The sequence below is a fragment of the Eutrema salsugineum genome, unplaced genomic scaffold (genome assembly GCF_000478725.1).
Source record: "Eutrema salsugineum unplaced genomic scaffold, Eutsalg1_0 scaffold_19, whole genome shotgun sequence".
NCBI lineage: Eukaryota > Viridiplantae > Streptophyta > Magnoliopsida > Brassicales > Brassicaceae > Eutrema > Eutrema salsugineum.
Window position 1 is genome coordinate 1465488 of NW_006256838.1, and position 16116 is coordinate 1481603.

A 16116-nucleotide genomic window follows, 5' to 3' on the forward strand; every position below is an offset into this window, starting at 1 on the left:
AGGTGATTTCATTAATGGTACAACTAGAGATTTCCTAGGCGATGATGATACGAACATGCAAGTCTCTTTCTCTTCTTATTTTTCGTCTTTTTCAGACGTCGGCAATGTTGGTACCAACAATATGCAAATCATATATACAATATTACAGATTCGGGATATACGTTTAACAATTTTTTGTTTTTGTGAAGTTACATGTATCTCAGATGTTGGCAAGTAAAAAATGTTTCTTCAGATAATTTGCATTTTTTTGTTGTTTCTTTGGCTTTTCGTGAATTCTCTGTTTCACCATAGCAATCCCAGTATTACATACATAGAAAGACCCCTAATTTTTACGTGAGTGGAAAAACATTTCACAGAAAAATGTAGTATCTGAAAATACATGTGTTATGTGTACATAACTCTCACCTGAGTAAAGGTTTATGCATTTCTCTCTCACCGGTTACAAATCTCACAACAAAACTCAAATAGGCCGAGAATTATTTATTGCAAAAAAATAAAAGCCGAGGACTTGATCCAATATTACGACTGACCAAACCCCAACTTACCTTAAACCGACCAAAAAATTTACAAATCCAGGCCAAAATGGTTGTGCTCTGTTCTTGGATTTTACTAGTGTTAATGTAAACTGGGCATAACTGTGTTTCGCTCGGATCGGATCTTACCGGTATCCTCCACCATAAGGTTGCTGCTGCTGAGGGTTGTAACCGCCTTGACCCATCATCGGATTATAAGCAGCACCTGTCATGCCTGGTTGTGGACCAGGAGCCATGGCCATCCCTTGTTGTGGTTGCATCGGGTAGCCTTGAGGCCCTTGACCATATCCTCCCATGTTCATGTTCATGCCCATTCCCATGTGATGGTTTTGGTTCATGTTCATGCCCATTCCCATTCCCATCGGATTGTTTTGGTTCATGTTCATTCCCATTCCCATCGGATGGTTTTGGTTCATGTTCATGCCCATTCCCATTGGATGGCTTTGGTTCATGCCCATAGGGATGCTTGAGCCTACCATTGAGTTCGTTGGAGGTCTCAAAGCGCCTGCACCCGCACGGCCTAAGCCAGTACCAGATCCCATGGCTTTGCCCATGTTGATAGTTGATGTAACTTGTTGTTGTGCCGTGGTTGGTTTCTCTAGCCGTTTCTCTTTCCTGTTGATCGCCTCAAAATCAACTCCTATATCTGCCAAAGGATTTGTTTTTGCTGCACGGTGATAAAACGAGGTAAGAAATTTTGCTCCACAATTTAGGAATTGAGAGACTGTTATATAGCATTATCTCACTTACGTCCAGATATGTTGAAATTCACTAGCCCTCTGCTTAATGTGTCTGCCCAGATTGTTGATTTCGGTTCAAACTTTTTCTGGGTTTGAGGAACAATCTCAATGGCCCCTGTTAAAGGTGTGAGAGATGGTTGAGATGCTGAAGCACCCATGGAACCTAGTCCAGCTGGTGCAAACATGTCTCCAACAGGTCCAGATTGAGTTCGCTGGGGTGTATGGGAAGGGACTCCTTGACCTTGCTGTGTCACACCATGACCTTGCTGTGTCACACCATGACCTTGCTGTGTCACACCATGACCTTGCTGTGTCACACCATGACCTTGCTGTGTCACACCATGACCTTGCTGTGTCACACCATGACCTTGCTGTGTCATAAAGTCTCCACCATCAAAGTGACCAGCTGGTGCATTGGGTGTACTAGAGTAAGGAGTTTGTGAGCTTGATGAAGTAGCGGAACCTGGATGGTGAGAAAAAGTCTCACTTGATGGGTGTGAAGACAGACCAGGAGTATACTGCGGAGGTTGAGAATTTGCAGAACCCGCATAGCCTGGCTGTTGTGTGAAGCCTCCATTGTTGAACTGCACACCTCCAGGATGATTTTGCGAGTGAGAATTCATGTTATAATGTTGTGAAGCTTGACCAAACGGAGTCTGTCCTGGCATGTTCGGATCCGTAGGCACTGCCTGGGGATGAAAACTTTCATACACATTACCGTTGGGAGGAAATTGAGATGTTGGCATCGTGGGATTTGGCTGAGGCAGAGAATTTGGTGGTCCAGATGGCGGGAGAATGCCGGCAAGAATATCGATTTCGCTTTGCGATGTAGTATACTCTTCTTGAGGGAAGACGGATGAGTCCGATGGAGCTTGCATAGTTTGAACGCCAGGTTCAGGATTGGGAACAGCAGAAAATGATTCCCCGAAACCAAAATTATCACTATTGTTAGGATTTGAGGCTGGTGGTGTTGGCTGGAAAGGAGCTCCAAAAGTCTGATGTTGGCTTGGGTCAGTGTCAGCAGAAGTGATGGCTTTGAACGGAGATTCACCAAATGGATCATCAAACGGCTACACAAAGGGAGAAAAGATAAGGTTTAATGGTAACATACTCAACATTTTTACCAATAAAAATCTACGAGAATGAATGGTTAAGCGCAGTATGAATACCTGAGTTGATGACTGGGAAGTAGAAAACGACGGAGCTGGACTAGCGTTTGCTTGTCCATTGGTTACAACAGAAGTAGAATCAGATGTAACAATAGCCAGCGGGTTTGATGAAAATACATCTGAAAGAGAGCCAAGCAAGTCCATTTCGGCAGTATCTGAGACCGAGACTGGTGGGGCTGACGTAGAAACTACTGTTGGTGGGCTAGGTTCAGGAGCCGAAGCGGTAGCTGTAGGCACACATAATAAAGTATGTTATACAAAACCAACACTCAGATACGAACACAACCCTAAACCTTCAAAAATGGTGCATTTAACATTTTCTGTGGTATAGGTGAATCCCTATGCTACTGTTCTGAGGTGTATACCAATCTTAGAGAAAACTATACCTGGAACTGACCCTCGTGGATCAAATTCATCAAAAGCCTCAACTTGCTGAGGTGGTGATTCATCAACAAAACCAGCAGATTTGTTGTCCATGCTGCTGCTTTCGGCAGGAGGAGAAGCAGCAGCTCCTGGAGGACCAACCTGTGGAGTCTCCCCACCATCCCTGAAATCAACAATTTTAAAATGATTTCATCTGAAATTTAGAATCGCTAAGAAACAACGTTACTTTTTAATTTGTATTGTAGAGAATTGTCACCTTTCACTGAATACAGGGCTCCGTGATTCACTGACAGCTTCTTCATATCTAGGTGGGGCGGCACCAATATTTTGTTCAGAAAACTTCCTCTCTAGCCCCCCTCTATCAAATCCCAAAAATAAGAGATACGGGTTGACATTTTTTCCCACAATAATTAATACGACAAAAAAGGCACATCCAAAACTCAGCACACATCGAGGAACTTACCTCCCATCTTGAGAATGATCATCAGCTCGTGCACCACTGTCCCTGCAGGAATAAGTGGAATATTTCATCAAGTTTCTGAAATGATGCTCAGGACAAGCTTTTTATACCGCAAGAGCATCTAAGCTATTATCCATCCGAATATTGTGGATTGATCACCCAACAAGTTTCTCATATTCTGTCTGTTCATCATAATGCGGGGACTTAAAAAAAAATAATCAACATACCGTGATGAAGATTGACCATCATCCTCAAAAGGCCGTTCTCTGTCCGAGCTCCTACCTCTTGATCCATTTCGGTAATTATCAACACTTCTGCTCCTTCCACGATATTCATCATCTCTGTTACCATCTCTTCCATACCGTTCTTCAGAGTCTCGACTACTTCTATCATCATCTCTATAGCCATATTCTCTTTCTCTCCCATAACTACTTCGCCCTTCATCTCTGTCTCCATAGCGGCCTTCGTAATCATATTTGTCCCCATATCCTCCTGACGGCCTAGGCATCCCACCTACTGGTGAATTACGATATCTGATATATATAGAAAAATGTCAATATGTTCCCTTTCTCTCAAGGAAAAAAATGTTCAGAAACAGATGATTATAATGCTGAAAGAAAACAATATCAAATTGACGAATTAGGAAGCAAATGCAGTTGTGAAGCCTGGCTAGGAAGCAGTTTTAATCAAACATAAGCACACGAAATTGACCCTGTGAGGAAATAATCTAGCAATTCCATAGAGTTACACACAGAAAAGATTTACTTGTCTCTGTTAGCAGCAGCCTTCTCTCTGACCTCCACTATTCTTTCTTTGTCATTTACCAAAGCCACAAGGCTCTGTGACTTTTTCCTGACATTGCTACCTTGATCTTTACCGCTGGAATCAATATACTGAAAATCGGACAATGTCTGGCACATGGTAAAGGGATAAACTCCATCAGTAAGATAATCAACAGCTGAGATACAACAGCAAAATTCTTGACGAATACATCCAAAATTTTCACAACTTTGTGATCATTACCGAAATTTGATATGCACGTTCTTTAATCTCGTCTATGACACGTTCTGATCCATGGGCTACCATGTACTCCAAGACTGTCAATGCCTGAAGAGTAGAAAAGAGATACCCATCAGGAATTGGTTTCATTCAGTGTGACAGCACTATTATCATATCGAAAACAAGCTCGGCCTATATATTTGTTTTACCTTATAGACATGTCGCCAATTTTTTCCAGTGTCACTAAGGCGTTTCCATAACACTCCCATGGTGAGCTGGTATTCATGGCTGCATCAGGAAAAACATATAAGTCATCCAATAAGATAATATTATGGAAAAGGATGACAGGATAAAATGTGTTTGTAATTACTAATTTCTTGAAGCATGCGCAATATCCGCAAGAAGTGATCCATGCGGACCCCATGACTCATTGCTTGTAGCATCTAGAACCTGAATAAGAAACAGAATTGCAAGAAATAGAAACAAACAAAGTGAAAAGCGTGTTTAGAAAATCTCCTTTAAATTCCATAATAGAAGATAAGCTCATCCAGAAGCTTATATAAAAAATTATAGACTTAATAATGCAGACCAAATACAGTTTCTTAAAGCATTGCAGGTGTCAAGTAAAATTCAATAAAACTACAAGTAGAGAAAAGCAAATAACATGGTTTTACCTTCTGTTCTATTCCAGGTACTTTAAGCACTTTCTTGTTGACCCCTCTCTTACTACAAACAATTGCAAGAAAGATAATATAAGGCATCTCTAGTGAAAAATAAACATTACACACACATATATTGAATACTCCAAGCCTTACAGGTCTCTGACAGTTTGACCAAATGCTTTCTTCATATCCAAATGTGAAACTCTGCTTGTTATGGTAAAAGTGCTTACTGCGCTTTATAACCTGATCCAAATGTCAAATAGCTTTAAATGTCGTTTGTTTTAAACCGATCATCAATCACCAAAAATGGTAAAACAAAGAGTCATATAGAGTTTTAAACTGGATAAAAAAATTGAAAACAGGGACCCAAAATGAATCAGCATAACCTCGCATTCCAATGTAAGACTACAAAGTAAGAGTATACAGGAATTTTACTAAGCAACCAAAACATAAACGTACATCGCAGCAACATTAAGAAAAATTCCTATAAATGTCAACTCATCGAATCAAACAGCAATCACAAATGCAAAAGGACGTGAATGTGATTTGTTCAGAGACAACCAAATAAAACATTATACAGGCCACAGAAAGAGCCACCTCGCAACAAAATCTCCCATTTCGACACACACCGACAAATCGACTGTAAAGCCATCTAACAAATTTAGGGTGCGAATCACATCTGGGATTCGATTCCAAAATGGTACATAGTCAATGCGTGATCAAACGCGAAGAACGACATTCAAAATGCAGCTTTAAAAATATATGGTTTGCCTCGAAATTTCGTCTTTAAAAACGATTTGCAGTCGATCAAACGGATTTGCCAAACCGGAAACATAAAATGACAAATTCAGCTGAAAAGTGGAGAGGAAGCACGGATCTAAAATGAAATCAAAACAAACATACATAATGACCATAAACATGAAAATGATCTGACGAACAACAAAATCAATCAAACCTGAAGGCAAAGGAAATTGGATCGCGGATCAATAAGGGACAAAAAAAAATAAGAATACGAAATGGAGACAGAAATGAGGAGAGGAAAAACGGGAAGGAAGGAGAGAAATCCTTTGGAAACTTGTGCGATGGTTTCCCTTTTTTGCGTTTGGCTTCGCACTTTTTTTCCTCGAGAGAATCAGAGCAGCCAAAATCCGGAAAAGGAAAATAAAAAATAATAATAATAAATAAAGACAGCGCATTTAAAACGCAGAAAATTAAGGGCTTCGAAAGATTTTTTTAAGTATCGTTCATCCCTTCTTTTTCCTTTAAAGTCACAGCTGTTTAATTACTTTGATTGGGGTGACAAAAAAAAACAATTATGTTCACTAGGAAGAATACCTTTCGTTCATTGAATTTATAAGTTTAAAACAAGGGAAATTGTACATGCACTTAAGAGAACATTTGTTTAAGCTAAATTTCAAGTTTAATGTTAATAAATAATAATAATGAAGGCGCTAATCGGTGCAATTTCTTAAAAGTATCATATCATTTGGTAAACATATAATCATAATGTTGGTGTGTTAATAAGAAGGGACAGGAATGAATGAATTGAGGACGTCTTCGTCCAATGACAAACCCCTAACAATAGACATTTTTCTTAATATTTTTAATCTCATTGTATTCTTGATAAATATAATCAATACGCAAATTGAATTTCTTTCATTTGCCATCAAACAAAAAAATTACTTTTTTCATTTTTCCTTGTTTGATTATTGTCGGTCCAACTATTTCGACTATGTGCTATAAGGAAAATTTAGCTAATTAATTAATTCACTCTAAACATTTTATCCATCCAGTAACGATGGGCCTCATTTGTTAAAAGCCCAAGCCCAAATCTGACACGTGTTGTATTTTTTATTGGATTCTATTAAAAATTCCTTGGGCGTCAATCCTGTGCTTCGTGCTGGTCATTCGTCTTCCGTGTTTCTCCCAACTTTTTATTACACGAACAGAAGAAGAACAGAGAACCCTAGATTGTTCTTTTGCCTTCGTCCTGTTTTACTTCTCTCTCTCTCTCTCCACGAAAACGAACAAGAATCTCCTTGACAAAAGAGGCATCTTTATCGATTATCAATCGATTAATTAATCGGCTTCCATGGTGGGTTTTCTCTCACCGCTTCTCCATTTTTGAGTTTTGATTTAATCTCTTGGGTGATGATTCTTTCTCCATCGATTGATTTTAGACTCCTTTGAGACTTTTTTTGTTAGCTTTATGCTGTTTAGTTGTATAAATCCGAGAGATTGATGGGTTCTACGAATTGAATACGGAATAGTAGAATACCAAGCTGGTCGCTTCATTTCGGAGATCCCTTTTATCCTTTTGTTATAGTATTTTGCTATCAATTTCATGAAATTTAGGATTTTTATTTGCGACTGTCTCGTTGTATGTTTGATTGGAATCCATCCATATTAGTATTAGGCTGTAATTGCATTTTTAATCGAAAAAAAAAACATAAAGTTGAAAGGAAATCCATGGATAAAAACAAGTCTTCACATACAATTGGCGCTTCTGTTTTGTTCTTTCTAGATTTGATGATCAGGCAAAGATGATGAAATGATGAAATTATGTGTCTTCAATCGAATCCCTTTGTTCATTGAATAGTGGCTAAAAGCGTCTGTGCTTATCATGTTGCATTCATTTTCCAGTATTCTCATTTCTTTCTTTTACAGGCTGGGAAACTACTTGCCAATTTGATTGTGATGGGTGGTGGGATATTGGGTCGTGCGTTCTTTCAAGCATACCGTCAGGCGCTTGCAAGTAGGTTCCAACACTTTTTTTTTATATATGTTACCTTATTGACACCAAGTGGTAGCTTCAATTGGTTAAAAGATGCATTTTTCGAATCAGATTGCTCTGTTTTCTTTATATGTTTCCGAACCAAATTGCTCTGTTTTCTTCGATAAACGGTAATTAAGACAAAGAGTCGTTTATATGTAACAAAGTAGTTCCTTCTTATCCAATAAATTTCTTTTTCAGATGCGTCTAAAACCGGTGCTGCGCAAGAAGCAATGCAAAATGCAGTACGTAAAGCAGGAAAAGCCATTAATGAGCAAGAGGCTAGGCAGATTCTTGGTGTAACCGAGCACACCTCTTGGGAAGAGATATTACAGGTAAAACGTGTCTCCTCTTTATCATTGACGATGATTTTATAATTTGAAACGCTGAAGCAAATTACTAAACAGAGTGGGTCTATATATGAATGCAGAAATATGACAAACTGTTTGAGAATAACGCGAAAGCTGGGAGCTTTTACCTTCAATCTAAAGTTCTTCGAGCCAAAGAATGTCTTGAAGTTGTGTACAAGAGCAAAGCCAACGGTACTCCTAGTTAAGACTTGAAATCTTTTTTTAATACAGATTCAAAATTCTTGCTCTTTATGTAAAATCGAAGACGATATCACAGTTCTTTGAGATGATGTGGATCTTTAAACATGGCCATAGTTTTCTTCACCTACTCATGAGTTATAACGAAGGCGCTTGAATGGATTGTTCTATGCGTGTTTGTTGTATCTTTCACTCTTAAGGAAAGACTTTCTAGGGGAGATTGTCGTTTTTGTTTTTGATTCATCAGACTGAAAATTGATAAACTACAGTTTGTTATGTATTTATTAGTTGGCTTATGTATAATAAAGGATGCTTGAGAAAGCTAAATTTCAGATTATGTATAAACTAATTGTGAATTGATCATGTTATGGGAAATAGTGTAAAGTCGGGCTCGCACGAGTTTCAGCAAATAAAAAGTTATTTTGATCTAAATTAGTTTTAAAGCTTCATTGGTCGATTTATTTTGGTCGATCCAGATTTGAATTTATAAACCTTCTAGTCTGCAAAAGTTGACCCGGAAAAGTCCGATTTTTCTTTCAAATTTGAGAGGATTCAACCTTGATCGATCACTATCTCTAACCTTCGGCATTTATAACTGAGTTCATAGGAGAAAGTGAATGGATTCAGACATATAGATTACGTTTGGCAATGCGAATCGAAGAAGCTACGACGAAAACGTGAAAGGAAATGAGTAGTCCTATTTGAAGTGATGCCCCCGAAACTGAAGTAGGTCTCTTTTGATTCACATCACAGTAGAGCAGAATTTTCTTGGCCTATTACCAGGTCGAGCTTATACAGTAGCTTAGATAAATTATGAATTTTTTAACAATAGTGAGAACTGAGTTCAAATCTCAACCAGTGACCGGCGAACAGAACAAGTCTTCTCAACTAATGATGACGTCAGCAGGGGCAAATTCGTCGATAATTTTTTTGGTCAGATTGATTAGATAGACGAAGACGATACTGCTTCAACTTAATAAATAACTTGATTCGACTATCGATGGAAAATATCTTCTTTGCCCACAGAGAAAGATCCTCCTTCATTAACAAAAAATCTGAGGACGTGACAACACTCGAAAAGAAAATCTACCATTGGAAGTTGTAACTACAGTTAGCTCAAAAGTTGTAAAATGAGTCAAAACCCTAATTTTCCACTTTCATTTCCCTTTTGCTATAAATCACTCTCTTCCCAATCCAGTTACTTAACAGTTGTGTTGTGTAACTGGCCTCTGCTTCTATCCCCAAGTAAGTTTTTCTCCGTTATTTTCTTTTTTTTCTCTTATGTAGCTTCTGTTTTTTGTTTTATGTTTAAGAGTTATCGGGTTTTAGTTTTATACAAACAAATTTTCTCTAGTAGTAGTGGGTTTTTGTTTTGATTCTTGACTCTTCTCTTTTGGAAAACTTAATAGGAACTCTACGACTGTGTAAAAGGTAGAAACCGGTTCTGAAATTGATAACGTTTTATCTTGGAATCCTTTTTATTTTCCTCTGTTCGGGCTTGAAGTGGTGATTGTATTCGATAAAGATGAATCTTGATTTTGATGACTCGACCCGTATGCATCCTGGAGTAAGAAAACAAGAAAGGGACAAGATTCGCAGACTTTTTATAAACCACGTTGATCGTAAATTGGCGTTGCATGGGAATGCTCCTTTAAACAGATTCTCCATCAAATGCAAAGATGATGTTGGTCCAGCTCCTCTCATTGGTTGGATAAGCAACGTGTTAAATCGTCAGGTATCAGAACTTGTTCTTGACATCTCTTCGCACTGGAATTGGCCTCTGTCTTCCGAGGTTGTTGCGTGCGAGACAATGGTTCAGGAGTTTTGGGAATCTTGCTCTGTATCTAGCGTTACCCTCAAGAGGCTAACGTTTCGTTTTCAGCAAATGTTGCAAATGTTAAATGAGAATCCCAAGAGTGTGTCGTTTGATACTCCGAATCTTACCTACTTCGAGTATTCTGATATTATTGCGGACAAGTATCCGAAAGTGAATTTCGCTTCGCTTGTGGAAGCTAGCCTCGACCTTCAAATGACACATGATCAGATTAATAAGGCAAAATTTTCAGAGGATGGTCCAGTCGATTTGGAAGTGGGGACGATGGTTGGTAATGCAACGGATCTTCTTATGGGAATACGCAATGTTAAGACGCTTTACTTATCTGACAACACTCTTGAGGTCAGTTTAGTCCCAACTTTGTCTTAATCTTTATTACCGAGTTAAAGGTTTCAACTTCTGTTCTGTTCTTGTTCTGTTCTAGGTACTTGCTTTCTGCTGCAAACCAATGCCGGTTTACAACAACCTGGTTCACCTAACTATCAAGACTGACCGAGATGTAGAATGGGAATCATTGACGGCACTTCTCAAGAATTGTCCAAACCTAGAAACCCTTGTCTTCGAAGTACCATATATTTCTTTTTATATCATCTGTTGATACATTATTCAAACCAAAGAGAAATAGATTTTACAATCCATTTGCTTTTGTGTTTTATGGACTTCTCCACAAACATGGAATGAACTGTGGAAGTCACGAGTGCCTATGCAGACCGTATGAGGAGGAGGATATTCCTATTTGCCTATCATCAAGTCCTGTGAAGGTCATAAAGATATTGAAGTTTGGAGTTATCTGTGAAGATGAAGACATGGACAAAATGATGGAGCAAGTCGAGTACTTCCTTGAGACAATGCCGAATCTTGAACAACTCATAATACACTACGAAACGTATATTGACGAAGATGTGGAGGAAGTATTAAGCCAATTTCAGATGGTTCCTAGAGAAGGTTTAACCAAGTGCAAGATTCAAGTAATCTCTGATAATCTCAGTTTGTCATCTACTTAAGCTTGTTTCCTTTTCATCTACGAAATGGATTTCTCGTACTTTGAAAGAAGCTTTATGGTTTCTCATGTTCGTTTGGATTCACTCCTTTCTGCTTTCTCAAGTTTTTTTGGATTCAGTCATGCCTCTTTTTACCACCTGTTAGACCAACAATGTTAACTTAGTGTTTCAGTTATTTCAGTTCTTCTTTTTAAGCTCTGTTTTGGCAATTTGAAGAAACCATCCCAAATCCCATAAAAAAGATCAACAAATTTTGGTTCACTTAAAACGAAAAAGAAAAGCATCAAATTGTAAATTAGGACGTCTGATTCTCGGATTTTTAAGTCTGAAAGTGCTAAAATAAAAATAGCATGTTGTTATTACCTAAACATGATATGAAACCTAAGATAAATAAAATGTCAAATAAAGAAGAAAACCCAAAATAATAACTCTCTGGTTATTGTTTCAAACTCTTTTTCACTCTGACCTCCAATACTTGGCCATTTCAAAGCCATTCCTGCCATTGCGATAGTCCCCAATGGTCATATCAATCTCAGCCTGAGAGTTCATCACAAAGGGACCATGCTGAACCACGGACTCGCCTATCGGTTCCCCTGCAATCAACAAGAACCTCAACGGCCTAGAGCTTGACGTATTCCACACGCTAACTTCATCCCCTGTTCCAAACACCACAACATTGTTTGCTTGTACTGTTGAAGAGTCCGAGGAGCTAAACACACCTTCATCGCCTTCAATTATGTAGGCAAAGGCAGTCCATGACGCTGGAACAGTCTGGTGGGTTTGAGCTCTTGGCTCGAGAGTAAAGTCAAGAAACATAATTGGTGTTTTTGTGTAGAATGGTGATTGAACTCCCATTGACTCTCCGGCTATGACTTTGACCTCTACTCCATCTTCCTCTGCTATTGGAATCTCTGAACTCGATATCTCTAGGTTTTTTGGCTCGATCCTGTCGAAAATCAAAGAACACAGATCTTAAAAAAACATTGAGAAAGCTATAGGAAAGTAAAATCTTTTTGAAGAATCTTCTCTAACATTTTGTATGTAGAAGGGAGGTTGATCCAAAGCTGTAAGCCGTTGTTGATTTCTTCTGCAGGCATTTCGGAATGAACGATCCCTCTTCCTGCTGTCGTCCACTGCAACAAAACCAGAGTCAAAAGGATGAAAACTGAAAATTAGGCTCAGATGATTCAATCGTCTTTTGGTCCGAAAGGTTTTTTTTTTTTTCTAGACCTGAACATCTCCTTCATAGATTGTACCCTTATGACCATTGAAGTCTTGGTGAATTATTCCTCCCTACGTAAAGTTAAAACCGTTTCGAAAGCGTGAGAGTCTTCAAATCAAGATTCAAGAATCGAAATTATGGAGAAGATGGAAGAGTCTTTCTCTCACCTGTAGCATGTATGTAACACTTTCAAAACCTGCACAGAGTTGCTCTAATTACATTAGAGGCATTACAGAAGAGAAAATTTTGTCTATATGTATAAGAATGAATAGGTGATTTGACCTCTGTGAGGATGATCTCTGAATCCACCTGGAGGCGAAACTGATCAAGAAACAGAGCAAAACAGAACAAAAAAAACAAATAATGGCTGCTTAGATTACTCTATTGATAATCTGAACATTAGAATAGTAACAATTAATTTATACTTCGGGGAAGTAAAAAAAGTATTACCGGAAAATTCTGCTAGCGACACGAACGGGTCCAATAAGCCATGGTCAGTCCTGAATTAACCCCTCAAGAAACAAACATATATGAAACTTGACGGTGAAGTCATTGGAATTTACTAAGAAAATTTGAGAAAGAAGAAAGAAAACTCACTTGGTGATGCCTTGTCTAATAACAGCACCATCACTTTCATTCTCAGAATTTGCAAATATCTTCTTAATTACCTGTCTCGATGGCATATTTGATGATTAAACTCTGTTATTGTCGTCTCTGTGGTGTAGCCAAAGATCAATAATAACACGAAGCTTTTTAATGGAGGATTTGATTATTACTTTATCATCAATACGAATTTATAAGTAGGGGATCGACCAAATCTGGTATCAATCTCCACAGCAAAAAAGGTAAAAAATCCAAAATTATGGGAAATTGAATGCTGCAGTACTAAGTAATTTAATAGCATGTCACCAATTTGTCATAAATGGAATTTTTCTATCAAATTTTCTCTTAATTTCTTCTTCCACTTCCCCTCTCAAAAATCAATCCCTGATTTCGGCTGTCCTAAAGAGTAAAGACGCAACATTTGGTAGGCAATGCAAGAGACTTCGCATAAGTAACTTAAGCCTTTTCTCCAAAAAACAAAAAAACAAAAAAACCAACGTTACTTAACATTAAAAAAGAAAACAACTTAACGTAACACCCAAAAAAATCATATGGGGTTTTGTAACTTTGTTTCAAACTCCAACTCCTTTCAATTGTGACCTTCCATTACTTAAGCCATTTCGAAGCCATTCTTTGCATTTTGATAATCTTCAATATACATATCGTTTATGATTCATTCAGCACAAACAGACCGTATCGAACCACAATTACCATGCAAAACCTAAACGTAGAATTAGTACAATCTAAATACACTACAGACAAACTTTTTTTTTTGTGGTTGGTTAAACAAAAGACACCAGTAAAAAAAGAAAAATAAGAAAAAAGAAAAGATTAAAAAAAAACGAACAACATAAGACACGCCGAATACGTGGACATGCACACGTGGGAACCCCGAAAATCTCCTCGTCAGTTACACGTGGAAACCCCGAATGCGGGAAAAATGTATTCTCTTTTTTTTTTTTTTTAACAAAACGAAATTCACCTACGCTTCCCCAATTTCTCGGCCACGACTGTAAAACCGCTAGATTTTCTCATGCGCTTCTCCTTTCGCAATCAATCTCCGATTACTGCTCTTCTCAGTGGGCTCTGATCTCTGAACCCAAGTAAGATTCCCGATTCTCCTTTTCTGGTTCTGTGATTCTTTAATTAGTGTCGGATTTTTACTTTTGTGTCTTTCTGTTTAATTCTTAACTGTCTTTTCTTTCTTCACGAACCCTTCTGATTTGAAAAAGACGACTTTGAAAGTTTGAACTGGTTTTACAAGATTCGTTGTCATTTGTCAGGTTGTTGCAAGAAGTGTTGATCTGTCTGTTCGGAAAGAATGCCTTCCGAAGACATCATCAGCAGTCTACCAGAAACACTTATTTGCCGTATCTTGTAGTTCCTCCCCACAAAAGAAGCTGCTTTAACGTCTCTTCTCTCCAGAAAATGGCGGTATCTCTTTGCTCTCTCACCAAATCTTGATTTCGATGATTCGGTATTTTGGCGTCCTGAATTGGCAAGCCAAAAAACCAATGAGATTCATCGAATCTTTACGGATTTCGTGGATAGAGTACTGTGTTTCCAGGGGATTTCTACTATAGACAAGTTCTCTCTCAAGTGTGGAAAAGGTGTAAATCCATTTAACGTCTCTCGTTGGATATTCAATGTGATGGTTCGTGGGGTATCGGATCTTGATTTACGCGTTACTGTTAATTGGGCTGATTCGATGCCTTCAATTTTCTTTGTGAGCAAGTCACTGGTTAGGCTTAGGATAGTGACTGAAGATGGTCCCGTCATTGATGTGGAAGATGTTTTTCTTCCAAAGCTCAAGACTCTGCATCTTGATTCACTTGTGTTTAAAGACGGTGACAACTACCTCGTCAAGGTTATCTCTGGCTGTCCTGTCCTTGAGGAATTGGTTATGATCGATCTAGGTTGGGATGATTATTGGAACCGCTCTGTGTCTTCCAAAACCCTCAAGAGACTGACTTTACGCTGTCAAGACTGGGATAATAATCCAGATAGTGTTTCATTTGATACCCCGAATCTTGTCTACTTTGAGTACTGTGATCATGTTGCGGACAAGTATGAAATAGTCAGTTTCGATTCGCTTGTTGAAGCTAAAATCGGCCTTCGAATGACACGTGAACAGCGTTCACATGGACATGGGGTCAGTAATGCGAGAGATCTTCTTATGCGGATAAGCAATGTTCACTTCCTTTACTTATTTGCCACCACTCTTGAGGTTTGTATCTTAATCCCACTCTTGAGATTTTTGTTTTTTATCATTTTCTAAGGCACGGCAGCCTGTAATTTGAATACCCTTTGTTTTAGTTAGTATTACATGGCTCACAAGTGAAGCTGATTTGGTTTTTGTTTCAAGTTCTAAATTTCTGCAGTAAACCAATACCGGTGTTCAAAAACCTGATTCATTTAACTGTTAAGACTCACAGGGACGTAGGATGGGGATCGTTGGCGGCTATACTCAAGAACAGTCCAAATCTCGAAACCCTGGTTTTTGAAGTAAACAACATATCCTTTTTACTGCATCTGCTAACACAGTTTTTTTTTTTTTTTTTTAAATTAGAATTTGAAGATGTCTACTTCCTCTATGATTCAGGAACTCCATCACAATAGTACATTTAAATGTGATGTTGTTGACGGGTGCCTATGCAAACCTTCAGAGAACATTCCTAGTTGCCTATCATCAAGTCCGGTGAAGGTTGTAAAAATACTCAAGTTTGGTGATATTTCTTTTTACTGTGATGACACGGAAAAGCAGATGAAGCTGGTCAAGTATTTCCTGGAGATAATGCCGAATCTTGAACGAATGATATTGTGTTACAATACACGTATTGATGAAGATTTGAAAAGCCAACTTGAGAGGCTAGTTTCTAGAGGAGCTTCACTGAAGTGCAGTGTCCAACTAATCTGTGATAACCTCAGCGAACCACTTTATCCTTTCTCCTTTTTCGACTAAATGGGAGATTATCATCCTTCTTATCTCAGAGAAGATTAGCAAAGCTTTTGTTCTAGTCTTTAGCATGAAATTATCTAAGTTTGGTCTTTGTTATGTAATCTGTGACTCTACGGCTTGTTAATATGCATTTTCACGTCTTTTTTTATATTGTGTGTTGTACACTTTCATGTTTTCTCAAGGGTTCCAAGTTGTTAATTGACAAAGCTTTGCTCTTGGTTTTAGCACA

The 16116-nt window shown here is 38.3% G+C and overlaps 5 protein-coding genes across 6 annotated transcripts; 3 read left to right on the forward strand and 2 right to left on the reverse strand.

The window, feature by feature from the left end:
• Positions 1–357: 357 nt before the first annotated feature.
• LOC18020369 (clathrin interactor EPSIN 3) lies at positions 358–6088 on the reverse strand. Its single transcript, XM_006402639.2, has 14 exons — positions 5903–6088; positions 5101–5190; positions 4960–5011; positions 4656–4735; positions 4495–4573; positions 4310–4393; positions 4052–4197; positions 3514–3819; positions 3290–3331; positions 3083–3184; positions 2829–2989; positions 2443–2669; positions 1284–2343; positions 358–1200 (listed from the first exon to the last, which is right to left on the reverse strand). Exons 2-14 carry the CDS (start codon positions 5133–5135, stop codon positions 659–661), a joined length of 2916 nt encoding a protein of 971 aa, XP_006402702.1. The 5' UTR covers positions 5136–5190; positions 5903–6088; the 3' UTR covers positions 358–658.
• A 736-nt stretch (positions 6089–6824) lies between these two features.
• LOC18020370 (mitochondrial import inner membrane translocase subunit PAM16 like 2) lies at positions 6825–8605 on the forward strand. The gene is made up of 4 exons (XM_006402640.2): positions 6825–7042; positions 7615–7702; positions 7922–8055; positions 8151–8605. The coding sequence occupies exons 1-4, from the start codon at positions 7040–7042 to the stop codon at positions 8274–8276; spliced, it is 351 nt and encodes a 116-aa protein (XP_006402703.1). The 5' UTR covers positions 6825–7039; the 3' UTR covers positions 8277–8605.
• Positions 8606–9793: 1188 nt separating this feature from the next.
• Positions 9794–11106, forward strand: LOC18020371 (putative F-box/FBD/LRR-repeat protein At3g59240). Its single transcript, XM_024157202.1, has 4 exons — positions 9794–10142; positions 10257–10444; positions 10527–10667; positions 10759–11106. The coding sequence occupies exons 1-4, from the start codon at positions 9794–9796 to the stop codon at positions 11104–11106; spliced, it is 1026 nt and encodes a 341-aa protein (XP_024012970.1).
• A 453-nt stretch (positions 11107–11559) lies between these two features.
• On the reverse strand, positions 11560–12962 carry LOC18020372 (putative pirin-like protein At3g59260). Its single transcript, XM_006402642.1, has 7 exons — positions 12919–12962; positions 12776–12825; positions 12608–12646; positions 12493–12521; positions 12334–12396; positions 12136–12236; positions 11560–12049 (listed from the first exon to the last, which is right to left on the reverse strand). The coding sequence occupies exons 1-7, from the start codon at positions 12960–12962 to the stop codon at positions 11560–11562; spliced, it is 816 nt and encodes a 271-aa protein (XP_006402705.1).
• Positions 12963–13932: 970 nt separating this feature from the next.
• LOC18020373 (putative F-box/FBD/LRR-repeat protein At3g59240) lies at positions 13933–16064 on the forward strand. 2 transcript variants are annotated; one of them, XM_024157199.1, is made up of 4 exons: positions 13933–14031; positions 14212–15155; positions 15356–15433; positions 15531–16064. In XM_024157199.1, the coding sequence occupies exons 2-4, from the start codon at positions 14580–14582 to the stop codon at positions 15888–15890; spliced, it is 1014 nt and encodes a 337-aa protein (XP_024012967.1). In that variant the 5' UTR covers positions 13933–14031; positions 14212–14579; the 3' UTR covers positions 15891–16064. The 2 variants fall into 2 exon arrangements, with proteins under 2 accessions (XP_024012967.1, XP_024012968.1); XM_024157200.1 differs by having other exon boundaries at positions 15364–15433; positions 15531–15857.
• The last annotated feature ends 52 nt before the right edge of the window (positions 16065–16116 follow it).